The sequence below is a fragment of the Ahaetulla prasina genome, chromosome 5 (assembly GCF_028640845.1).
Source record: "Ahaetulla prasina isolate Xishuangbanna chromosome 5, ASM2864084v1, whole genome shotgun sequence".
Classification (NCBI taxonomy): domain Eukaryota; kingdom Metazoa; phylum Chordata; class Lepidosauria; order Squamata; family Colubridae; genus Ahaetulla; species Ahaetulla prasina.
This window is the reverse complement of record NC_080543.1, coordinates 137,281,862-137,307,825: the sequence shown is the minus strand read 5'-3', so window position 1 is coordinate 137,307,825 and position 25,964 is coordinate 137,281,862. Positions and strand designations below refer to the sequence as shown.

The window sequence follows — 25,964 nt, the reverse complement described above, 5'->3', positions numbered from 1 at the left end:
ATCTGTGTGTAACGCGGCGTAAAGTTTGCATCTGGAGAAACGGCCGTCCAGCTTCTTTCCTTCTCCGTGAGATTTACACGGAAGCACGACATGTAAAACTATCCAGGAATACTTTTCTTCATTACCTTATTGAAAGATCTGAAAGAAAACCATCAAGATCAGCTATCTGGTACATTATGTAATATAATAGAATGGAATGGAATGGAATGGAATAGAATAGAATAGAATAGAATAGAATGGAATGGAATGGAATGGAATGGAACGGAACGGAACGGAACGGAACGGAACGGAACGGAACGGAACGGAACAGAACAGAACAGAACAGAACAGAACAGAACAGAATAGAATAGAATAGAATACAATAGAATTCTTTATTGGCCAAGTGTGATTGGACACACAAGGAATTTGTCTTCGGTACAGAAGCTCTCAGTATCCGTAGAAGCTATAAGTGATAAACCAGGATCATAGTCATGATAAAAATACATTCATCCTAAAGCATAAGATTCAGCACTTGGTGACACTATGACTTAGCGATAGTCATAGGATACTAAATAAGCCATCAACAAAATCATACTAGGAAACTAAATACAACAATATCCATCGTAAAGACATTTCAACAAGCCTGTGTTTGGCTTGGTTTCCTTGCCTGCTGTTGTGGCTGAAATACGAGCGCTGGTGGGAATTCCCATCTGAAGGAGAAATAAAAGATTTTTTTTTGTGTGAAAGTGAAGCCTCTTTGGTGCTTTTCCAAGGAATAAAATGCTGCTGTTGATTCGAGGCAAGGCCCCCCCTCCCCCTCTTGATAAACGCCAGCGAACAAAAACTATTTTGAAAACACTGAAGATTAATACTGTACAACTTGGAGGGGAGAAACAACAAGATTGCTTTATCTACAGGTCTTCAGGGTCAGTTTCTTTTAAGACTTATTTTCCAAGCGTTATCTCGGTGCTAACAATCGGCTTGGATGCCTCTGTGGCACCTTTGTGTTGGCGGAAGAAAAAATTGTGATCATCTACAAACATTTGGTTTTACTGGCAGGTGCTGTCTTTGGTGTTAGGTAGAAAACTTTATTTTTATTTTATTTTCGTCAAGCATGTATTTTATGACAGATACAGGTGTAAACATAATTATAAATACATGAAAAGGATACGAATAAAAGAAAACATTAGGACAGGGACGGGAGGCACTCTGGTGCGCTTATGCACGCCCCTTACAGACCTCTTAGGAATGGGGTGAGGTCAACAGTAGATAGTCTTAGGTTAAAGTTTTGGGGATTTGGGGAAGAAACCACAGTCAGGTAGTACATTCCAGGAGTTGACCACTCTGTTGCTGAAGTCGTATTTTCTGCAATCGAGTTTGGATCGGTTTACCATGAGTTTGAATCTATTGTGTGCTCTTGTATTGTTTGGGTTGAAGCTGAAGTATTCATTGGCTGGTAGGACATTGTAGCAGATGATTTTGTGAGCTATGCTTAGGTCAGACCGAAGACGGCGAAGTTCTAAATTGTTTAAGCCCAAAATTTGGAGTCTGGTGGCATAAGGTATTTTGTTGTGATCCCCTTCTGGCTAGAAAACTCAATGGGGAAGCCAGATTCATTTAACAACGGTGTCTCTAATTTAACAACTGCAGCGATTTTCCTTGGTGTTATGACTTTATGCAAGTCCTTCCTAAATTATTTCTGCCCTATAACAACAACGAGGTTGTATTTGGGTCTTTCTGGAGAGGGAAAGGGCAGAAGAGCCTTTCCTGGAAGACGATTCCTTGGTTCTTGTTGGTCTACTGGGAGTTGAAGTCCACAAGTCTTAAAGCTGCCGTGTTTGAAGACCTCTGGTCTACACGTTTGAACCTTCTCCATGTCTACTATCCATTTCTTAATTTGGCTTCCCCAAGTTTTGGTTCAATTTGCCATGGACAAGTCACAGTTCATAGAACTCACTGGTGTGTTATGGGACAGATGAAGGCCAACCCATCTTAAATCCAAGGTTTACAAGACAACCATCCACCCTGTTTCAATGTATGGCACTGAATGCTGGTCATCAACAACAGGGACTGAAAGCTATCTCCATGCCATGGAAATGCGAAGGCTCTGTTGGATATCGGGCACCACCCTTCTCGACCACATCACAAATGACACAATTTGACAGCATTTTGGTGTGGCACCGATTCTAGAGAAGATGAGAGAAGGCCGACTCTGCTGGTATGGACATGTCCAGAAAGCAGCACCTTCCACTGTGACCAGGACTTACCTACCAACTATTGTGTTTTCCCTAAAATAAGAGCAGGTCTTATTTTCTTTTGGGCTCCAGAATAGGGCTTATGTTCAGTCTGCAGGGGACTGAAAATAAGCCCTAGTTCATAGCACTAGGGCTTATTTTTAAGGGATGTCTTATTTTTTTCCCCAATTGGAGTTTGAGCCTCTGGTGGCTCAGCAGACTAGGTCTGTCTGTTATTAACAGCAGCTGCTTGCAATTACTGCAGGTTCAAGCCCCACCAGGCCCAAGGTTGACTCAGTCTTCCATCCTTTATAAGGTAGGTAAAATGAGGACCCAGATTGTTGGGGGCAATAAAAGTTGACTTTGTATATAATATACAAATGGATGAAGACTATTGCTTGACATAGTGTAAGCCGCCCTGAGTCTTCGGAGAAGGGTGGGATATAAATTCAAAAAAAAAAAAAGAGTACCTGGGAGGCCCACTTCTTCTGCCTCACCAGTTTACCTCAGGACCCCCATAGCCAGGCTACCCACCCCCGATACCTGCCTCACTTCCCTGAGGTAAGCCAGTGTAGGGCAACTCCACCCTCCGCCTCGCCTCATGGGCGCGGCACTACATACAACCAAATGGAATGGGCAGCCGTCTGGCTGCGTAGGTGCTTAAGTAGGGCTTATTTGGGGGATAGGGCTTATATTAGGCGCATGAGCAAAAAAAATCATGATAGGGTTTATTTTTGGGATAGGACTTATTTTCAGGGAAATATGGTAGAAGTCCACGGCGAGCGACCTTGTGGGCCTCCAAAGACACCATCAACAAAGAAATGGAAGCCGTGGGCCTGCGCCCTGGAGACGCAGCTGACCATGCAAAATGGCATTCAATGATCCAAAAAGCAGACCCTGCACCTGCAGGAATACCCTAGGAAGAGAAAGAAGAAGTCACAGTTTGTAGGACGTGGAGGAAGGAAGCTGCCAGCAGATCATTTCTTTTTGGAGAAGGGTGGGATATAAATTCAAAAAAAAAAAAAGAGTACCTGGGAGGCCCACTTCTTCTGCCTCACCAGTTTACCTCAGGACCCCCATAGCCAGGCTACCCACCCCCGATACCTGCCTCACTTCCCTGAGGTAAGCCAGTGTAGGGCAACTCCACCCTCCGCCTCGCCTCATGGGCGCGGCACTACATACAACCAAATGGAATGGGCAGCCGTCTGGCTGCGTAGGTGCTTAAGTAGGGCTTATTTGGGGGATAGGGCTTATATTAGGCGCATGAGCAAAAAAAATCATGATAGGGTTTATTTTTGGGATAGGACTTATTTTCAGGGAAATATGGTAGAAGTCCACGGCGAGCGACCTTGTGGGCCTCCAAAGACACCATCAACAAAGAAATGGAAGCCGTGGGCCTGCGCCCTGGAGACGCAGCTGACCATGCAAAATGGCATTCAATGATCCAAAAAGCAGACCCTGCACCTGCAGGAATACCCTAGGAAGAGAAAGAAGAAGTCACAGTTTGTAGGACGTGGAGGAAGGAAGCTGCCAGCAGATCATTTCTTTTTGGAGAAGGGCGTGTAGAAAGATTTTTGCATCAAGGTAGAAACTGGGATGGGCTTCCCAGGACGATCACAAAACCTGAAGACTACGAAGATAAATACGGGAGTTGAGATCCACACATCTTAAAATTGCCAAGGTTGGGAAAGTCTTAAGTTATTAATTCTTGAGCAACCTGCTTCATGCAATAAGATTTTGATTCCTATCTCCTGCAGAGCAGGGATTAAAATTTATTAAACAATTAAGTTAATTATGATTCCATCATTTTGCCTTCCACTGTGAAAAACCAAGCCTTTCCACTAACCATAGACAATATAGTGGCAGAACATGGCTGGACGACAAAGAGAGGAAGTGGGGGAAAAAACCCATAAGGAGTGATTTCCTGTTTAAGGAGCCTTTGCTCATGATCCATCCACATAATTCCCCCCTCCCCCCCAATTATATTGGATTATATTGGATAGGCAGACAAAGTTGACTCTTCCTTCCCCTTAATCTGGCACAATTCATGATTATATTTACATAGCGTAGCAGTATTGATCGACTGAACTGATAAGATTCCAAACTGCACATAAATAAGAGCTGCATTTTTTTTCTCCAGCTGATAAAAACATTTCTCTGGATGAAAGCTGAGGAATAAACCCAGACCCCAACATGCCTTTAAAATGCTGCTAAATAGACTTACAAGGGGGTTTAAATGGCATTTTTAACTACACAGTGCCACCCAGTGAATGGGGTCTGGAACTGAATAGTCAGGGGAAAAAAAGCTACATCGACCTTCTGCATTAACCGTCACATAGAATAGAATAGAATAGAATTTTTTATTGGCCAAGTGTGATTGGACACACAAGGAATTTGTCTTGGTGCATATGCTCTCAGTGTACATAAAAGAAAAGATACCTTCATCCAGGTACAACATTTACAACACAATTGATGGTCAATATATCAATATAAATCATAAGGCTTGCCAGCAACAAAGTTACAGCCATACAGTCATAACTGGGAGGAGATGGGTGATGGGAATGATGAGAAGATTAATAGTAGTGCAGATTTAGTAATAGTTTGATAGTGTTGAGAGAATTATTTGTTTAGCAGAGTGATGGCCTTCGGGGAAAAAACTGTTCTTGTGTCTAGTTGTTCTGGTGTGCAGTGCTCTACAGCGTCGTTTTGAGGGTAGGAGTTGAAACAGTTTATGTCCAGGATGCGAGAGATCTGTAAATATTTTCACGGCCCTCTTCTTGATTCGTGCAGTATACAGGTTCTCAATGGAAGGCAGGTTGGTAGCAATTATTTTTTCTGCAGTTCTAATTATCCTCTGAAGTCTGTGTCTGTCTTGTTGGGTTGCAGAACCGAACCAGACAGTTATAGAGGTGCAAATGACAGACTCAATAATTCCTCTGTAGAACTGGATCAGCAGCTCCTTGGGCAGTTTGAGCTTACTGAGTTGGCGCAGAAAGCACATTCTTTGTTGTCCTTTTTTGATGATGTTTTTGATGTTAGCTGTCCATTTTAGTTCTTGCGATATGATAGAACCTAGAAATTTAAAGGTTTCTACTATTGATACTGTGTTGTCAAGTATTGTGAGAGGTGGAAGTATGGAAGGGTTTCTCCTAAAGTCTACCACCGTTTCTATGGTTTTGAGTGTGTTCAGTCCCAGATTGTTTTGGTTGCACCACAAGGCTAGTCCAGTGGACCAAAACATCGTAAAGCAGAGAAGATGACCAGGGTAGATGGTTAAAAATAAATAAAAAGCACATACCAGAAGGAAGAGAAAGCAAAGATGGAATATAGAGGAGCAAAGATGATTAAAATTAAGCTCTGGATGAATAAATTTACGTTTGCCATTGGTTTACTTATCAGCAACTGAAAGAAATGTTTAAACTTGTGTTTAAAGTGTTATGGATTTGACTTTGTTAAAATTTCATTTATGTAGCAGCGATAAACATATTTTTGCTAAGATCTATGAAATGTTATTGAAATTGAATTTGGAAAATGAACATGTAAAACATTGTATGGTTCAGTGGGGAAGGAATTTTGGATATAATGGGATGCTTGAACAATGGGAAAATACGTGGACGAAGGGTTAAAAATTTACATTAAATTATAATCTAAGTTTTTATAAGATGATGTATCTTTGGTATTTAACACCGGATAAGTTACCTAAGATGTATGAAGGGATGTCAAACGAATGTTGGAAGTGTAAAAGTAAAGAAGGGACTTTTTAATTATCTATGGTGGACGTGCGATATAGCAAAAAAATTTTTTGAAGGATGATTCATATTTTAATACAGAAAATTTTGAAAATGGAGATAAAGATGAAACCAGAACTTTTCCTTTTGGGCCTAATGAAAAAAAACTGGGGAAAAAAATTGGAACTTTGTTATTATATATGTTGACAGCAGCAAGACTGTTGTATGTGGAAAAATGGAAGGACACTTCGATTCCTATTATGGACGAATGGTTGCAGAAGTTGATGGAGTTTGGCGGAAATGGCAAAAGTGACCACTTTGATTAAAGAAAAGAACATAAGTACTCTTGTTTCCACATGGAGACCACTTCGGAACTTCGTGCTTGATGTGAAAAAGAATGAAACTCTGACTTTGGGTTTTCCAGGTAGATTGGTAGATCTTTACAGAAATGGCTGGTTCATATTATTGTGAAAAAGGAAAAAGTTGTGATTTGATGTCAACGCCTTATTTTACTGCAACATTTGAGAGTTGAAATGTTTCTATTTCTTTTTCTCTTATCCTTCCTCACTTCTCTTCCTCCTTTCCCCCACCCACTGTTTTTCTATTTATTTTCATATTTTGCATTTTACAGTACTTTATAACTCAATTAAAACCGCTAAACTAAAAATTAAGCTCTGGGTAAAAAAAAGGATTATTTCTCAAATGCAAGAAAACTGCCCATCCCTGCCATGCCAAATGGCTGAAGAAAGGCACAAGGTTGAGTCAAATGTGTTAGTAAGATCATTATTTTATTTAAAAGATTGAAACAAAAGGAATAATCACTATTACTCTGATCAACCCTTGACTGTAACGGCCACAAAAGTGTAACTTTCAATCTAAAACAAAGCTTTGGTTGCAGAAATATAATCTTGAGGGGTCTTTGGTAGTTTCTGAGCTTGGTTGTTTTCTTGCAGACGTTACCCAACTAAGTAACATCACCAGGATTACTGAGGAGTGGGGTTTTCTAGTGGTTTTCTAGAAAAACTAGTTTCCTAGTGGTTTTCACTGTCAGTGTTGATGCGAGTGGTCTTGGTAGTTATTTGGTTGGGCTGTTTACTCTTAACTTATTTGGCAGTTCTTTGACTGGGATATTGTTTACTTCCTGATTGTTGGTCTGTGGTTAATCTTGGTGTTCATTTCTGCTCATCTAGGTGTTGATAGCTGGTGGGGAGCTGTTTTGGTCATTTTTTTCCTTTTTTGGCAAATATCCACGTCGAGTTGTGGAGCAGAAGGTTCAGTAGAAGCATTTGAAGGTCAGAATAGAATGGGAAGAGACCTAGTCCAAACCCTGCTCAAGCAGGAAACCCTATAACAGGGGTGAAATCCAGCAGGTTCTGACAGGTTCTGGAGAACCGATAGTGGAAATTTTGAGCAGTTCGGAGAACTGGAAAATGCCACCTCTGGCTGGCCCCAGAGTGGGGTGGGAATGGAGATTTTTGCAATATCCTTCCCCCAGGAGTGGGGATTTTGCAGTATCCTTCCCCTGCCAAGCCCGCCAAGCCACGCCCACAGAACCGGTATTAAACAATTTGGATTTCACCACGGCCATATACTCTTTCAAATGGTTGTCTAATCTCTTAAAAACCTCCAGTGACGAGGCATCCTCAACTTCTAAAGGCAACTTCTGTTCCACTGGTTAATTATCCTCACTGTCAGGAAATTTCTCCTTAGTTCTAAGTTGCTTCTCTCCTTGATCAGTTTCCACCCATTGCTTCTTGCCCTGCCCTCAGGTGCTTTGGAGAATAGCTTGACCCCCTCTTCTTTGTGGCAACCCCTCAAATATTAGAATACTGATGACATGTCTCCCCTACTCCCTCTTTTCACTAGCCATACCCAAATCGTTGGTTGCAAACAGTTTAAAAATTTGGTGGGAAACTTATAACTGTCGCAAGGATCTTTCTACTACTAAGGAAAGTTCATCAAACTTCATCCATAGTTCCCACGGTTTAGGATGTACTCTCAGTTTCTAACAGAGATGAAGCCAATCTGAGTGCCAAAGTTTTCTCCATCTCGAACATGTGAGTAGAACATGTCAGGATGACAGGATGTGCAAAGTGTGAGGTTTTGCTCCGCGTCTGCTGTGGAGTCATCTTGAATGTTCATGGGTAGGATCCCTCCAGCTTCCAGGAGAAGTCTGTTGCGGAGGAAGAAAACAAGAGAAAATGTTATGTTGTAGTTATTAGCCACCACAAAAAAAATTATGATGAAACAGCATTGGGGATTTTCCCAACTGAGGAAAATGGATAATCAACATTTCCAGCAAGAATTGTTGTTGGGTTACTTTATTGTGTTTATCATTGATATTTAGAACCTTCAGAGTTATCAACCTTATCAGAGGCTCCCAATTCCTAACATCTGAAGTCTGTAAAGTTATATTAATAGCAGAATTAGGCAACTTGCATACTAAAAAGAGAGAGAGAAAGAGAGAGAGAAAAATCATAGATGGGGCATGAAGGATTCAGGTGTTAATTAGTGTAATTAATGTTTTACACATTATAGCAGAGCAGTCTTCTAAAATTTGAGGGGAAACAAAGAGGAAGAGGTCAACCTATTCTCCAAAGCACCTGAAGGCGGGACAAGAAGCAACGGATGGAAACTAATCAAGGAGAGAAGTAACCTGGAACTAAGGAGAAATTTCCTGACAGCAAGGACAATTAACCAGTGGAACAGCTTGACTCCAGAAGTTGTGAACGCTTCCACAAAATTTTTAAGAAGAGATTGGACAACCATTTGTCTGGAATGGTATAGGGTCTCTTGCTCAAGCATGTGGTTGGATTAGAAGACCTCCAAAGTCCCCTTCAACTGTAGGTAGTAGGTAGGTAGGTAGGTAGGTAGGAAGGAAGGAATTTCCTGACTATGAGAACAATTAACCAATGGAACTACTTGCCACCGTAAGTCGTGGGTGCTCCATCACTGGAGGTTTTTAAGGAAAGACTGGACATCCATTTGTCAGGAATGGAATAGGGTCTCCTTCCTGAGCAGGGGGTTGGACTAGAAGACCTCCGAGGTCCTTTCCAACTCTTCTATTCTTTTATTCTAAAGTGTCCACAAGGCCAGACTTACCGTGTTGCTCTCCGAATATCAACATATGGATTGGGTGATTCAAAACGTCTTACGCAGGTTGGGTCAATCTTGTAAAACTCTTTTGCTGATTGCTTGGGTAGCGTAAAGCAACACGGCCCCACAGATGGTCCAAGAACTACGAGGATATCTTTTACGTCCGAACCGTATTCTGTTACCATAGCATTAACTACGGCCACAGAAACCCCTAGTAAGGTGCCTTGCCAGCCTGAAAGACAGAGAAAAATAATAAAGTAACTTGTTTTTTTAGAGTTTAAATGCAAGACGATGCAAAATAGCACTGCAAATCCTAAAACTTTCTACTACAGAACCGTAGAAGGACAAATAGTCTTTGAAATTACAACTGTTGCAGGGTTCCTATGGTCACATGATCAAAATTTGGTGTATTAAAAGTTGTGGCATGTATTTATGATATTTGCAATGTCCCGATAGTTGGAATCATCGTTTGCAACCTTCACAGCTGGTTTTTGACAAGCAAAATCAATGGGGGGGGGGAGTTGGATTCACTTAACGACATACGATTCACTGAACAACTTGCCGTGATTCCCTTAAGAACGGACGTATAATCAGGCGCAACTTCACCAAGCCACGGAAATTCGGATCCCAGATGCGGTCCTAAGTCAAGGACTATCCATACTATGCAAAGAAGAACTAGCCAAAATTTCTTACAGAGGTAGTCCTCGACTTACAACGCTTCATTTAGTGACCGTTCAAAATTACAACAGCACTGAAAAAAGTGACTTAGTGACCATTTTTCACACTTACGATGGTTTCAGGATCCCCATGATCACGCGATCAAAATTCGGACACTTAAGAAATGACTCATATTTATGACGGTTGCCGCGTCCCGGGGGTGTGTGTGTGTCACATGATCCCCTTTGGTGACCTTCCGACAAACAAAGTCAATGGGGAAACCAGATTCACATTAACAACGGTGTGAGTAACTTAACACCTGCAGTGATTCACTTAACAACAGTGGCACAAACATCACGATCACAATTGAGTGGAAGGTTTCTGTTGCTAAGGGAAACATTTGTTAAGTGAGTTTTGCCCCATTTTATGACTTTTTTTTGCTACCCGTGATGTGAAGTGAAGGACTAACTCTAATCATCCTGTAGATTTGACCAATTTCACAGGTTTAAAACCCTTAACACCTTTCTTTAAAAAGAAAAATAAATCCAGGATGACTTGGAATTTCCCAGGTACATTGAGATTTCATTTTATGGACAGATACAGATTATCAGAGTTGGGAGGGACCTTGGAGGTCATCCAGTCCAACCCCCCTGCCCACCAAGCAGGAGACCCTACACCATTTCTGACAGATGGCAGTCCAGTCTCTTCTTGAAAGCTTCCAGTGATGAAGCTCCCACAACTTCCGAAGGCAACTTCTGTTCCATGGGTTGATTGTTCTCACTGTCAGGAAATTCCTCCTTATTTCCAGGTTGAATCTCTCCTTGACCAGTTTCCATCCATTATTGCAGATCCCTCGCATCCTGGACATAAACTGTTTCAACTCCTACCCTCAAAACGACGCTATAGAGCACTGCACACCAGAACAACTAGACACAAGAACAGTTTTTTCCCGAAGGCCATCACTCTGCTAAACAAATAATTCCCTCAACACTGTCAGACTATTTACTGAATCTGCACTACTATTAATCGTTTCATAGTTCCCATCACCAATCTCTTTCCACTTATGACTGTATGACTATAACTTGTTGCTGGCAATCCTTATGATTTATATTGATATATTGATCATCAATTGTGTTGTAAATGTTGTACCTTGATGAATGTATCTTTTCTTTTATGTACACTGAGAGCATATGCACCAAGACAAATTCCTTGTGTGTCCAATCACACTTGGCCAATAAAATTCTATTCTATTCTATTCTATTCTATTATTCCTTCTCTGGCCTTCGGGTGCTTTGGAAAATAACTTGACCCCCCAACTCCTCTCCGTGGCAGCCCCTCAAATATTGGAAGACTGCTATCCCGTCTCCCCTGGTCCTTCTCTTCACTAGATTAACCAGGCCCAGTTCCTGTAACCGTTCTTCATATGTTTTAGCCTCCAGTCCCCTAATCAGTGGTGGGATTCAGCCACTTTGCTCCACTTCAGGAGAACCGGTTGTTAACTTTCTGAGCAGTTTAGTAAACTGGTTGTTGGAAGAAATTGTTAGGGCAGAGAACCGGTTGTTAAATTACTTGAATCCCACCACTGCCCCTAATCATCTTCGTTGCTCTTCTCTGCACTCTTTCTAGAGTCTCCACATCTTTTTTATAGTGTGGTGACCAAAAATGGAAGCAGTACTCTAGGTGTGTGCCATTGCTGTACAGAAAAAAGGACAATCGTGATTATTTTTCTATTCTATCGCTTTTCCAGTGACCTGTTTTAAACTACTCGAGGTGACTCAATCAACCTTTCAAAATTCGGAGAACAGAATGTGCTAGCCATCCACAGACTTCCCCAAACAAAGAACCGGGAAGTAGTGACAAAAATGCCACAGGGATTAGGGATTAATCTTCACACTCTAGCAACAAAAGAAGCAGAGGGCCGAGCAATCTTCCTTTTGCAAGATGACATTTTTAAAATTTTTTTTTGCAAACTACAATTACCTCAAGTCAGCATAGCTCAGAAAGAGCAAGCAAGCGTTCCGTGTATTTCTGACGTAAATGCGTTTATTTTCACTTCTTCAAATTCCCTTCCTTTTGCCTTCTGCCTAACAAACTGCGTTTCTCACAATTATTTTAAGACAAGGATATAACTTGGCTATCAAACGGAGAGAATGTTTAGGCGTTGTCAAGTCTGTGGGATTTCCAAACCCTTCTTTTGTGGCAAACCACTGAAGCATTCACGCAATGTCTGAGAAACTTTGTCTACGGTCATGATTCCAGGTCACGGTTGTGCCAAAGATGTTTTTTCAAGAGACAACTGAACTTTCTGGTTTTTCTTTGAAGAGGTTTTGCTTCTCATCCCAGAAGCTTCTTCGGTTCTTCTTCAGAACTGAAGAAGCTACTTGGATGAGAAGCAAAACGTTTTCAAAGGAGATTCTCAGTCCTCCAGATTATAGTTGTCCCAAAAGTGCTTTTTCCGAAAGGCAACTGGACTTTCTTGGTTGTTTTCCTTGAAGAGGTTTCGCTTCTCATCTAAGAAGCTTCTTCAGTTCTGAAGAAGGAAAAAAAAAACCAAGAAAGTCCAGTTGCCTTTTGGGTCTGAGAAAGGGTGACTTCAAACTAGCAAAGAGCAAAGGAGAGAGCTTACTGAAAGAAACACAGCTAGTCCTCAACTTACAACGGTTTCATTTAGTGTTGGTTCAAAGTTACAAGGGCATGTAGAGACTATTCAGAGTTACAACGGCACTGAAAAAAGTGACTTATGACCATTTTTCACACTTACGACTGTTGCAGCATCCCCAGAGTCACCTGATTATAATCCAGGCGCTTGGCAATTGACTCATATTTACGACGGTTGCAGAGTCCCAGGGTCACAGGATCCCCTTTTGCGACCTTCTGACCAGCAAAGTCAACTGGTCAGAATCCCAGATTCACTTAACAACCGTGTTTAGCTAACTTCAGGAATGCAATGATTCGCTGAACGACGGTGGCAGGAAAAGTTGCAAAACGGGGCAAACCCACTTCACAGATGGGTTCCGCTTAGCAACGTCATTTTCGGCCTCCACTGTGGTCGTAACGCGAGGACTACCTGTATACTTGTGGCAAAGACGCACAGCGCAGAATTCTGCATCAAGAAACGAGGAGACTCACGGAATGGCTGAATTGGAAACATACGGAAAGCTGCAACATGCATGCAAACTCTGGTGTCTACAAAGCCACAGGTGTTGTGGCCTGTTGGCCGCTGGTCCCTCCAGCCGCCGAATGAGAGAAAGAGGAGGAGGAGGAGGCGTGGGAGTCAGGGCCAGCATCAAAGTAACCTGAGAGCTCCGAGCGGGAAGAAGGGATGGAGCTGGCAGAGAGAGAGAGAGAGAGAGAGAGAAAGACAGAGGCAGAGCCTGGGCCTGTCGTGTCCCACTCCTCCGCTGACGGCCGGGTCAGGGAAATCCGAATCAGGTGTGCCTCTGCAGCTCTGCCAAAGTCCTAGCAAAGTCCTCAAGGCAGGCAGGAGACCAGAAAGTGACTTCAGCAAGATATGTTCGACTTTGCCTGACTCAGAGAATGCCAGAAAGCAGATCCTTTATATAGGCCATGGGGTGTGGCTCCATGACTCAGCACTTATCCAGGGCTGCCCCTCCCTTCCTTCTGACGTCGCCGCCTATCAATTCTTCTGAAGCGAGGGTCACTCCAGTCGGCAGCTGTTGGTAATTGACCTCCCTCAGGCTCACATGCTGTGGAGGAGGGGGAGGGGTCTAGTTGCTCCGTTTGCCTGGGCATGGAGCCAGAGCTGGGGGCTGGAGGTACTTCTTCCTCCTCAGCCTGTCTGGGCATGGAGCCAGGGCTGGGGCCGGGAGACATACTAGGACATTCCTCAGCGTTCGGAAGCAGATAAGAAGGCCCCGGCTGCGGTGAAAGCGGGCGAGACACAACAGGGCCGTCCGTCAGCCCTCAGATGGAGAGTCAACAGCCCCCAGGTCTGGAGGTGGCTGATGAGGAAGAGGAGGAACAGCTGGGTCTAGTGCCTGACGCGCAGATGCACGGAAGGGAGGGGAGAGGAGAGCAGTGGAAATCTATGGGCCGGTCCTTGGGACAGAAGAGCCACCGCTGCTAGCAAAGTCCCACCCTAGCTCTGGGGATAAAAGGCAGGGGGCGGAGATGAATAGGTGTGGCAGACAACTATCCATCTTCCGGATGGACAAACTTGTTAGCCTGTGGTGACAAAAAGAAAGAGACTTTTTGCCGGGGCTGCTGGTGCTCCTAATAAAGAGGACATTTACGTACAAGGAACGTTTGTCGTGTTTGGGAGCTGGGTCAAGAACGACAGGTGTTGGGTTACCTGAATGGGCAGCTCCACAAACTTTCTTGACCGGGTCAGCAAACAGAATAGGAATGCAGTCTGCGCCGGGAGCGGCGATGGTGATGTCACTTTGGTTGGTTACGATCCCATCGTAGCTCTCTGGTTGGGGTTTTCCCATCACCCAGATGTCGCTGGCGTGGTTGACCTGTTCACAAACCAACAAGCGGGGCCCGGATTAGGACCCCTACATTGGTTCCAAATAGTCCCTTTGGGACTTCCCAAACCAATAATCCCAGTGAAGCCTTTTTAGTGGGCTAGTGGAGGGGAATTGTGGGCTCCTTGGCGCTGTCTGAACTTGGTGGTTTTCTTGTAGACGTTTCGTGACCCAACTAGGTAATATCATCAGTGCTAGGAGGGAGTCGGGTTTACTTTCTGTTTATATACAGTTCTTTCTAGCACTGAAGACGTTCCCTAGTTGGGCTTTCCTTGCAGAAATGCCTGCAAGAAAACCACCAAGCTCGGAGACCACAAAGGACCCCACAGTCTTATTCCTCCACCTCCTCCTCCTCCTCCTCCTCCTCCTCCTCCTCCTCCTCCTCCTCCTCCTCCCCCCACTTTCCCTGCCTCTCCTCTCTGCAAACCCCCCCCTCCCTTCTAGCACTGAAGATATTATCTAGTTGTGTCATGAAACTTCTGCAAGAAAACCACCAAGCTCAGGGAGCACCAAGGACCTCATAGTCTTCCTATTCTTCCTCTCCTTCCTCCTCCTCCTCTTCTACTTCCTCTTCCTCCTCCCCCTCCTCCTCGTCCCTGTAAACCCCACTCTGTTCTAGCACTGATGATATTACCTAGTTGGGTAATGAAACGCCTGCAAGAAAACAACCAACCAAAGGATCCCACAGTCCTCCTCCTCTCCCTTTCTTCTTCCTCCTCCTCCTCCTCTCCGCAAACTCCCCCTCCTTTCTAGTTCTGATGATGTTACCTAGTTGGGTAATGAAACGCCTGCAAGAAAACCATCAAGCATAGAGAGCACCAAGGACTCCACAGTTCAACCTAAGAAGGTTTCTTCTAAGTCCCTCTGGATCTTACTGTCGTGTCCCACTCCTCCGCTGACGGCCGGGTCAGGGAAATCCGAATCAGGCTTGCCTCTGCAGCTCTGCCAAAGTCCTAGCAAAGTCCTCAGGGCAGGCAGGAGACCAGAAAGTGACTTCAGCAAGATATGTTTAGACTTTGCCTGACTCAGAGAATGCCAGAAAGCAGGTCCTTTATATAGGCCATGGGGTGTGGCTCCATGACTCAGCACTTATCCAGGCCTGCCCCTCCCTTCCTTCTGTTGCCTCCGCCTATCAAGTCTTCTGACACGAGGGTCACTCCAATCGGCAGCTGTTGGTAATTGACCTTCCTCAGGCTCACATGCTGTGGAGGAGAGGGAGGGGTCTAGTTGCTCCGTTTGCCTGGGCATGGAGCCAGAGCTGGGGGCTGGAGGTATTTCTTCTTCTTCAGCCTGTCTGGGCATGGAGCCAGGGCTGCGGGCTGGAGGCATACTAGGACATTCCTCCGTGTTCGGAAGCAGATAAGAAGGCCCCGGCTGAGGTGAAATTGGACGAGACACAACACTTACCTTGATGCTGCGATACGTATCTGGATTGAATCCCGCAGCATGGGATAATCGTCGAAGGTTTTCCTTAACCACAGCTGGTGGGTCTCGCCGCTTAGAACTGCTAAAGAGATTTAAAGAGCCCAGCGTTGGTACATAGGAGATGCCTCCGGCTCTCGTTGTGAATCCATGCAGGAAAATATGTTCTGGAAAAAAAAAAAGTTTTAAAACACAAAAGGAAAAAAAAAGCAGTTATATTCAGAGCCTAAACATAAGTTTCCTTACATTTTTAAGATGCTTTTTAAAAAAATTTCTTTACAGAGAACTCAATCTGACTAAAAATTCCAGCAAACAGACTCCAGTTTAAAAACTGCTCTCCTGTTTATTCAGAATTTTCTTAAGGATTACAAAACAGATTAAAATGTAGTTTATTAATGGTGACTTTGGGCTCATTTTCTTATTTTGTCACACATGCTTATAATAAAACTGGATCCGATACATGATCAACAGTATCTGAATTTCCAAAATTACTAACATTACTAGACAAGTATTGAAAGCTCCTGAATCTACGTTTAATACTGTTTAACATTATTTAGAAAGGATTACTTAGATAGTAGCAGGAAATCACATGAAGCTAGTGAATCAACAGTCTAAAAGTTTCAAATAATGTTAAATTTCTGTGATCCTACAACACAGTTAATTAAACAAAAAACCCCACCCTTCATGGATATGCAGTAAGGAATGAATTTTTAAATCTTTCAATGTTAGAAATTTAATATTTCTGTGGAAACCAGGCCTTTATAATTTGGGCGTGTTCTACCGTTGTATTGTTTTGGTTTAAAATGAATTATTTTCAATTTGTTTGCAGTAATATTAATTAATATTACATTATCTGGTCTTGTGAAGACATATTTGGCCTAATCAAACAGACTTATATAGAATATTTGCAATCTATTGAAGCAAGAAGACTTTTGGATTTACTCTGAACAGTTTATAGCTAAAAAGTTTACTGAAAGTATCTGATTTGAAACTCGGGTGTTTGCTTTCTACAAATGAACATGCTTACTTATTATCAATGCTATAGATATCTGCTCAATATTTCTCAGTGTTAGAAAGGATTAGCTGGCTGGTTAAGAATGCAATTTTTTGCTTTCATGTACATCTTTTACAACATTTATTTTTCTTTTCTTACGTTCTTTTTTTTCTTTAACCACTGTTCATTTGTGCTCATGTGGTTTGTTTTTTTTATTTGGTTCCTATGTTTCATTTTTTGTTCATATATTACAAGCCATTAAAAAAAACACACCACTAAAAGTCAATAGACAGATCCTTGACTTATGAACGCAACTGAGACCAAAATTCCTGCTGCTAAGCAAAACAGTTGTTAATGCTAAGCAAAACAGTTGAATTCTGTCCCATTTTATGACCTTTCTTGCCACGGTTGTTAAATGAATCACTGCAGTTCAGTTAGACACACGGCTGTTAAGTGAATCGGGCGTCCCCATGGACATTGCTTGTCCGAAGGTCGCAGATCACATGACCTCAAGTCACTGCAACCGTCATAAATACACGCTATGTTCGCCATCTTGAGTTATTTGTAAATGTAATAAAGGCAGGATACAGAATGAATGAATGAATGAATGAATGAATGAATGAATGAATATTTCCCATGTTACCTGGGATCAATGAAGATTTGAGGATCGTGAGGTCTCCTTTCAGGCTGGGAAGGCTTTCCAAAAACTGGCTTATTTCCTTCTGGATCCTTTGCATTTCGGGATCTCCGCGAGGCCCTGCTTTGCGCTGGGACTCCAAGGATTTCTTCTTCAAGAGCCGTTCTTTGGAGTCCACAGGCAGCTCTATCAACTCAAACCGGTAAAGGCTGGTGAAGAGCTGCTCCGTATACTTCCTCACCAAGGATTTTCTCTGCCAGGACAACAGGAGGATAACTTTTTCCACGCCGTTTTCGTCCAGCTTCTCCTTCGCGGCGTATAAGGCCGCAGCAAAAGTTTCGGCACCTATCACCTCACAGCAATGTAAATCTTTTAAGGCTGTCTCAACCTGCTCTTCGCCCTTCCTTTCGTGGCCGGGGCTCCGGCAACACATGAAACATGCCACTGGGATCCCACGGAGGTCTTTCCTGCGTATGATTTCGAGCATGCTGGCTAAGCAACACACGAGCCTTGGATTGGAAGCCTCCGGCCCTAAATGCCACAGGTCAATCAAGACCGCCGTCTTCGGACTTGGTGGCTGAGAGGAAGACTGCCCATCCATTATCCCTTTTCCTTCTTTTAATATATAAAGGGAAGCCTTTAATTTTAGAAAGCTGTCGTTGAGTTGTAATTATTTATTTTCTTGGCTTTGCCCTTGGCTTTTCCTTTGGAAAGCAGCTACAAGTTATAAGGTTGTTATTATTTTTTAAAATTCCTGTGGTCCTCTTTCAGATTTCTCCTTTTTTCAGGCCTTTATTCCTTCCTTCTCTTCTCTTCTCTTCTCTTCTCTTCTCTTCTCTTCTCTTCTCTTCTTCTCTTCTCTTCCAATGATCACTCTACCAAGATATGAGCGGTTGTGTAGCTTTCAGAAAGGTGAACCTTTGGAGAGAGAAAGTGAGAGAAAAATAAAATTGTGAAGAGCTGAATTTGTCCTTTCGCTAGAACATAGACAAGTGCTATTGTCGTTCAAGAGGGCAATGGTGATCAAAGCAGAGAAGCATAAACAATCAATAGTCATAAACCTTAGATTGCTCAGAATAGTTCACAGCTGAATGGAGTGTTGGTCCTGGCTTACCAATATAGAACATAGAACAATACGGTTGGAAGGGACCTTGGAGGTCTTCCAGTCTAACCCCCTGCTCAAATAGGAGACACTTTCATTCAAGACAAGTAGCTGTCCACTCTCTTCTTAAAAGCCTCCAGTGTTGGAACATTCAGAACTTCTGGTGGCAAGCTGTTCCACTGGTTAATTGTTCTCACTGTCAGGAAAATTCTCCTTAGTTCTAGGTTGGATCTCTGTTTAAAGATCTTCCACCCGTTTATGTTTTGCATGCAAAAAATAAACATCTTAATGTCAAATTCAAACCCTGAAATTGAAGCTCTTTTTTATTTTTTATATCCCGCCCTTCTCCGAAGACTCAGGGCGGCTTACACTATGTCAAGCAATAGTCTTCATCCTATTTGTATATTTATATACAAAGTCAACTTATTGCCCCCAACAATCTGGGTCCTCATTTTACCTACCTTATAAAGGATGGAAAGCTGAGTCAACCTTGGGCCTGGTGGGACTTGAACCTGCAGTAATTGCAAGCAGCTGCTGTTAATAACAGACTGTCTTAGCAGTCTGAGCCACTCAAGGACCCAAGGATTTACTCGCTGTTGCAGAGAACCTTGGTAGAAACCATCCAGAAGCACTTCATGAAGAAGTGACTCTTGGCTTCAAGGTTCTGCACTAGACTCACAATTATTTTGAGGAAGCACCAGAGACGACTTGAGGAAGCAGCCAATGACTCATATGTATGCCTGCACACGTGCCTCAAATGGGCATTGCATGAGTAATATGCAAAACCTGTTTGGTAAGAAGTGAAAGCTAGATAAAACTCACGCACAGAAATATGGTAGAATTCGAAGGAGTGGTTGAATTGGGCACTATTGCTTTGATTCCAGATGTTTGAAAAATGATGCAAGATTGATATATTAAGGGACGGCACTCATCAGCCCTGCAACATAGCCACCCCTACAACATAGCCATTAGCTGACTGCTGGGGATGATGGGAGCTAGGATCTAACACATCTAAAGTCCACACCTGGAATACTGCATTCAGTTTTGGTCACCACATTACAAAAGAAGACGCTGAGACTTTGAAGAGTGCAGAAAAGAGCAATTATGATGATTAGGGGGCTGGAGATAAAAATATAGGAAGAGCGGTTGCAGGAACTGGGTATGTCTAGTCTAATTGAAAAGAAGGACTAGGGGTGACATGATGGCAATGTTCTAATATCTAAGGGGCTGCCACAAGGAAGAGGGGGTCGACTTATTCTCCAAAGCAGGGGTCTCCAACCTCGGCAACTTTAAGCCTGGTGGACTTCAACTCCCAGAATGCCCCAGCCAGCAAAGAATTCTGGGAGTTGAAGTCCTCCAGGCTTAAAGTTACCAAGGTTGGAGACCCTTGCTCCAAAGCACCTGAAGGCAGGACAAGAAGCAATGGGTGGAAACTCATCAAGGAGAGAGGCAACCTGGAACTAAGGAGAAATTTCCTGACAGTGAGAAGAATTAATCAGTGGAACAGCTTGCCTCTAGAACTTTTGTGAGTGGTCCATCATTTTTTAAGAAGAACCTGGATAACGCATTTATTTATTCAAGCGGGACTGGCTTAAAAGTTTTATTAAATTTTTAAATTGGGGTTTTTATGTATCTTAGGGTTTTAAATTTTTTAAAATTTTGGCCATTTAAGTTATATGCTTGGTTTTAAGTTTTGTTTTAATGTGTATATTGTGGGGTTTTTACTATTTTGGCTGTACACCGCCCTGAGTCCTTCGGGAGAAGGGCGGTATAAAAATCTAATAAAATAGATAAATAAATAAATAAAATAACCATTTAATGGTATAGAGGAGTGATGGCTAACCTTTTTTCCCTCGGGTGCCAGAAGCATGCACGCACGTGCCCACACATATAAAGCAATGCCAATCCCACGTGCCCCACCCCCCTGCATATGCGCGCGACCCCTGCATGCACAGACAAACTCCCCATGCGCGCATGACCCCCCCCTTTTGGCCTCACCTCCCAAAACAGCGCTGGGAGGGGAATCTCCAGAGATCTGGGAAAGCACAGGCAGCAGAAAGTGAGGAGAAAGTTAGGTCCCCCCGCGTGTCTCCCGCTTGCAGGGCAGACCCGAAAATCAGCTGGCCGGCAGGAAGCCTGCGTGCACGAGCGGTGGAGCTGAGCTGGGCGATGGCTTGTGTTCCCGCAGAGAGGCCCACACGTGCCGTAGGTTCAGCATCACGGGTATAGGGTCTCCTGCCTGAGCAAGGGGTTGTATAAATTCCTTGTGTGTCCAATCACACTTGGCCAATAAAAATTCTATTCTATTCTATTCTAAATTCTATTCAAGGTTCCTTCCAACTCTTGTTATTCTGCCATTCAAGGCATTGACTCTTAATGTTGGTCAAAGACCGGCACAAGGCATTGGCCTTAACGGAGAAGAAAAATGTCATGCCAGCCATTTGTGTGTGTGTGTGTGTGTGTGTGTGTGTGTGTGTGTGTGTGTGTCTCCAGCTCTGTCTCTGTCAGATGAATTCAGAGCAATTGTTCTGTGTACTTAAAAACTGATGACTTGGGGTGACTGGCCAAAGAACACAAGAACATCCACAAGGACAACCCATCTCGTGAAAAGCTGAGCCGTTCACGTTTCCACCTTCATCCACTTCCTCCTTCAGATCTCGCTCCTGCAACTCAATCCGAAGTTGCGTGCCATTCAAGACCGGAGGATCCTTGGCGCTCTCTGAACTTGGTGGTTTTCTTGCAGACATTGTGCACTGATGATGTTACCTAGTTGGGTCATGAAACGTCTGCAAGGAAACCACCAGGCTAAGAGAAGACCATGGACCCCCCAGTCCTCCTCCTCTCTGCACATCCCCTCCCTTCTAGCACTGATGATGTTACCTAGTTGGGTCATGAAACGTCTGCAAGAAAACCCCAATCTCAGAGAACATCAGGGATCCCATAGTCCTCCTCCTCCTCCTCCTCCTCCCTGAAAACTCCACTCCCTTCTAGCACTGATGATGTTCCCTAGTCAGATCATGAAATGTCTGCAAGAAAACCACCAGGCTCAGAGAAGACCAAGAACCCCACAGTCACAGTCCTCCTCTTCCTCTCCACAAACCCCACTCCTTTTTGGCACTGATGATGTTATCTAGTTGGGTCATGAAACGTCTGCAAGAAAACAGCCAAGCTCAAAGAGCACCAAGGACCCATAGTAGTCGTCTTCTTCTTCTTCTCCTTCTTCTTCCTCCATCTCCTCCTCCTCCTCTCCTCCTCCCCCCTCCTCCTGCTTCTCCCTCCTCCCCCTCCCCCCTTCCTCCTCCCCCTTTCTTTTCCTCTTCCCCCTCCTTCTCCTCCTCATCCTCCTCCTTCCCACAAATCCCCCTCCCTTTAAGCATTGATGCTGTTCCCTAGCTGGGTCGTGAAACGTCTGCAAGAAAGCAAGCAAGCTCAGAGAGCACCAGGAACCTTCCTTTCCACCCTGAGCTGCAAACTTTCTCCTTCATCCACCTGCATGATAGATCGGGTCTTGCTGCCCCCTCCCCAAATCCAAGGACTCGGAGGCACTTACGGCGGAGAAAGACGCTGCAGACCCGCGTGGGAATTTGCAAAAGTCGGCCGGCCGCTCCCGCTCGCCTCCGCAGCGCTCCCACCTTAAATGGCAGGCGGGGCACGAAGGCTCTGACGTCACCCGCCCGGGGGAATTCCCACCTTGAGTCACCTCGGGCTTCCCCCACCCGGCGCTGGGCGACGGGCTGGCGCAGCAAGAAAAGCCCAGGCACAACAACACAAAACAAGCCGGAGGCGCTCAGCGGCGCCTTGGCTGGAAGGCAGACGACCGGCTTTCTCGGTGCGAGGGAAAGGAGGCCACGAGGAAAGCTTTGGCCAATGGTGCGGGGACCGAAGAGGCTGGGCTTGGCAGAAACGGGTCGGCACTCCGAACAGCTCTGGCTCTCAATGGGAAGAGGGATGCGAGGAAGCGTTCGTTTACAACAGCCCGGCGGGGTCGACTTAAAATACAACTCGTTACGAATATTCATTTGTATCTTTCACAGCGCGGCTAATTTGATTAGTTCCATTTGGAATCGACCCTTCCTTCAAAACAAAACAAAACATGGAAAGGGTCGTTGGAGGTTTACAGTCCAACTTCAGCTGCCCCCACCCCAACTTTCAACCCCGAATTTTTGGGAAGCCTCTCTGGACTCGCCCGAGGGCGGCAGGTTGCAGTTTGACGGAGAGCTCATTTCTCTTTTAAGTACTTTTTCCCCCTTTGGATGAATGAAGCCCAAAGTAAGTCGAGGAGGTAGTAAGTACTACAGGCCTCCTGCAGTGCTCCTTCACCCAACAAGCTAAAGGGGGAGTCTGCCCTTCTGTGTGCAGTAATAAGCCGCTGTCTGCAAGGGTGCGTGTGTGCACGCGCGTTTTCTCCCCAGCGCCTAATCCGGACACGTGTATTAGCTCTTTGCATAGGTGTGCGGGAGAGAGAAAGGCCGACCCGAGCAGATGCACGCGCGTCCCCTCTGCAAAGGTGCGTTTATCGCAGTCCCGCGGTGTGTACCGCACGCTGGGAAGCGCCGGCAGAGCGGATTAGGGGCAGCTCTGGATCACGTGACCAGCCGAGGGGGCTTTGGGAGGGGTCTTGGGGTCTGCAAGGAAGGTTCCTCAGAGAGAGAGAGAGAAAGGGAAGGGACTTTGGAGGATTTCTGACCCCTCCTGGGGACAGGGAGGGAGGGAGGGAGAGGAAGGAAGGAAGGAAAAATGCACCTTTGGGATAACTATGACCTGGATTACTGAGAAAGAACGAAAGAAAGAAAGAAAGAAGGAAGGAAGGAAGGAAGAGAAAGAAAGAAAGAAGGAAAAAAGGAAGGAAGGAAGAAAGAAAGAAAGAAAGAAAGAAAGAACGAAAGAAAGAAAGAAGGAAGGAAGGAAGGAAGGAAGGAAGGAAAAATGCACCTTTGGGATAACTATGACCTGGATTACTGAGAAAGAAGGAAGGAAGGAAGGAAAGAAAGAAAGAAAGAAAGAACGAAAGAAAGAAAGAACGAAAGAAAGAAAGAAGGAAGGAAGGAAGGAAGGAAGGAAGGAAAAATGCACCTTTGGGATAACTATGACCTGGATTACTGAGAAAGAAGGAAGGAAGGAAGGAAGGAAGGAAGGAAGGAAGGAAGGAAGGAAAGAAAGAAAGAAAGAAAGAAAGAAAGAAAGAAAGAAAGAAAGAAAGAAAGAAGGAAGGAAGGAAGGAAGGAAGGAAGGAAGGAAAAATGCACCTTTGGGATAACTATGACCTGGATTACTGAGAAAGAAGGAAGGAAGGAAGGAAGGAAGGAAGGAAGGAAGGAAGGAAGGAAGGAAGGAAGGAAAGAAAGAAAGAAAGAAAGAAAGAAAGAAAGAAAGAAAGAAAGTGCACCTTTGGGATAACTATGACCTGGATTACTGAGAAAGAAAGAAAGAAAGAAAGAAAGAAAGAAAGAAAGAAAGAAAGAAAGAAAGAAAGAAAGAAAGAAGGAAGGAAGGAGAGAGGGAAGAAAGAAAAGAAAGAAAAAGCACCTTTGGGATAACCATGACCTGGATTACTGAGAAAGAAAGAAAGAAAGAAAGAAAGAAAGAAAGAAAGAAAGAAAGAAAGAAAGAAAGAGCACCTTTGGGATAACTATGACCTAGATGACCGAGAATCTCCATAGATATTTCACTTAACAACTGTCTCTCTTAGCGACAGTAATTTTGAGCTCAGTCAGGAACGATCTGTATGCCCAATGCCCCACCTTGCCAGTGACAATTCCTTCTGCTTCAGCTATTTCCAATTCATGGCTTGGAACCCCTTGCAAAATACACTTCGCAACAACTAAAGGCAAGGTAATAGTGACATGGAAACAAACACCATGCAGTGGGAGCTCAAACATTTATCATCATTTACCCAGCAAGAAAATTCATCCCGATTAATCATGTATGGTATAGATACATCCGGTCAAGTTTTGCCTGTTTTCAGCCTCAATTATTGGTTTCCCCCCCCTCCCCCCCTTTTTTGCCTGTTTCTCTTTGGATATCAAATCTGTTCTGCTTTTGGAGACTTTTTCTGCTGATGGACAGAAAACAATAATAACAAAAAACCGCCTGATGCTCTAATTTCCTCCCAGCCTAAGAGGCTGTTGTCAAAGTTGACAAATACTGCAATAGAGGACTCATAATACTCTCTTAAGACTCCTGGGAAGATCTTCATCAGGTGGGCGGTTTGGCTTTGGAAACCGGTTGGAGCTCCTGCTGTGGGCCAGGCGTTACCTGAGGACAACAAGGCCCTTGGAAACCCTTTCTCTCAATTGCAAGGCTCAGCAGATCTCCCCATCTCAGAAACCCATCCGTTCCTTTCGGTTTTTTCCAAAGTCAGCGTAACTGCAGCCTGTAGCAGAATCAGAATAGAGTCGGAAGGGACCCTGGCGGTCTTCTAGTCCAACCCCCTGCTCAAGCAGAAAATCTTACGCCATTTCAAGCAAATGGTTGTCCAGTCTCCACTTAAAAACCTCCAATGGTGGAACACCTACAATTTCCTGTGGCAAGCTGTTCCACTGGTTAGGAAGCGTCTCCTTCTTCATTCCAGGTTGCTGTTCTCCTTGATTGGTTTCCACTCATCGCTTCTTCTTCTGCGTTCAGGTGCTTTGGAGAATAGTTTGACTCCCTCTTCTTTGGTGCAACCCCTCAAATATTGGAAGACTGCTATCATGTCCCCCCAAGTCCTTCTTTTCATTAAACTAGACATACCCAATTCCAGCAACCGTTCTTCATATGTTTTAGCCTCTGTTAGCAAATACTGTAATCTTTTTCTCTTGGGGCAGATTCTTAGAAGTTGGCGTCATAAGTCTCAAGATCTACCAAAATCATCATTATACTAAAAAGGAACGTCTGCTTAAATCGGAGTCCTGGAATTTTAATCAGTGAGGAAATCCAATTTTTTTTACTACCGGTTCTGTGGACATGGCTTGGGCGTGATGTGGCTTGGTGGGCGTGGCAGGGGAAGGATACTGCAAAATCCCCATTCGCTCCCTACTCTGGGACCAGTCGCAGGTGGTATTTGCCCGTTCTCTGAACTACTCAAAATTTCCACTACTGGTTCTTCAGAATCTGCTGGATTTCACCCCTGATTTTAATGGATTATGTGTCTCTTCAATTTTTTGCACCACTGCAAAGGTGAAGCCATCACCTTTGGATCTTTAACTTAGACTAGTTAAATAAAATAAAACAGGCAATGTAAAACAGAATCAACTTGAGGTCACCCATTTAAACTGGAGTATCTGACATTGGTAACTTTAAGGCTTGTGGGCTTCAACTCCCAGAATTCCCCAGCCAGCTAATAAAAATAAAATGAAATAAATAAAAAATAAAATAAGAAAATAAAATGTCTTTTTGGAAACTAGAGCCGGCAATCAACTTGAGATCATCCATTTAAGCCAGATGTGTCCGACCTTGGCAATTTAAAGACTTCTGGACTTCAACTCGGTGAATGGCCGGTGAATGGCGCAGGCTGGTAAAGCCTGTTATTAAGAACAGCCTGTTATTAAGAACACAAAGCCTGCAATTACTGCAGGTTCGAGCCCGGCCCAAGGTTGACTCAGCCTTCCATCCTTTATAAGGTAGGTAAAATGAGGACCCAGATTGTT

At 44.0% G+C, this 25,964-nt stretch overlaps 1 protein-coding gene across 3 annotated transcripts; it reads right to left on the bottom strand.

The window, feature by feature from the left end:
* Positions 1-7,249: 7,249 nt before the first annotated feature.
* On the bottom strand, positions 7,250-21,978 carry LACC1 (laccase domain containing 1). Of its 3 annotated transcripts, none has more exons than XM_058186325.1 (6): positions 21,887-21,978; positions 17,241-18,152; positions 15,589-15,770; positions 14,007-14,172; positions 9,044-9,269; positions 7,250-8,114 (listed from the first exon to the last, which is right to left on the bottom strand). In XM_058186325.1, the coding sequence occupies exons 2-6, from the start codon at positions 17,833-17,835 to the stop codon at positions 7,940-7,942; spliced, it is 1,344 nt and encodes a 447-aa protein (XP_058042308.1). In that variant the 5' UTR covers positions 17,836-18,152; positions 21,887-21,978; the 3' UTR covers positions 7,250-7,939. The 3 variants fall into 3 exon arrangements, with proteins under 3 accessions (XP_058042308.1, XP_058042309.1, XP_058042307.1); XM_058186326.1 differs by lacking the exon at positions 21,887-21,978 and adding an exon at positions 20,335-20,430; XM_058186324.1 differs by lacking the exon at positions 21,887-21,978 and adding an exon at positions 18,798-19,020.
* Between the last annotated feature and the right edge of the window lie 3,986 nt (positions 21,979-25,964).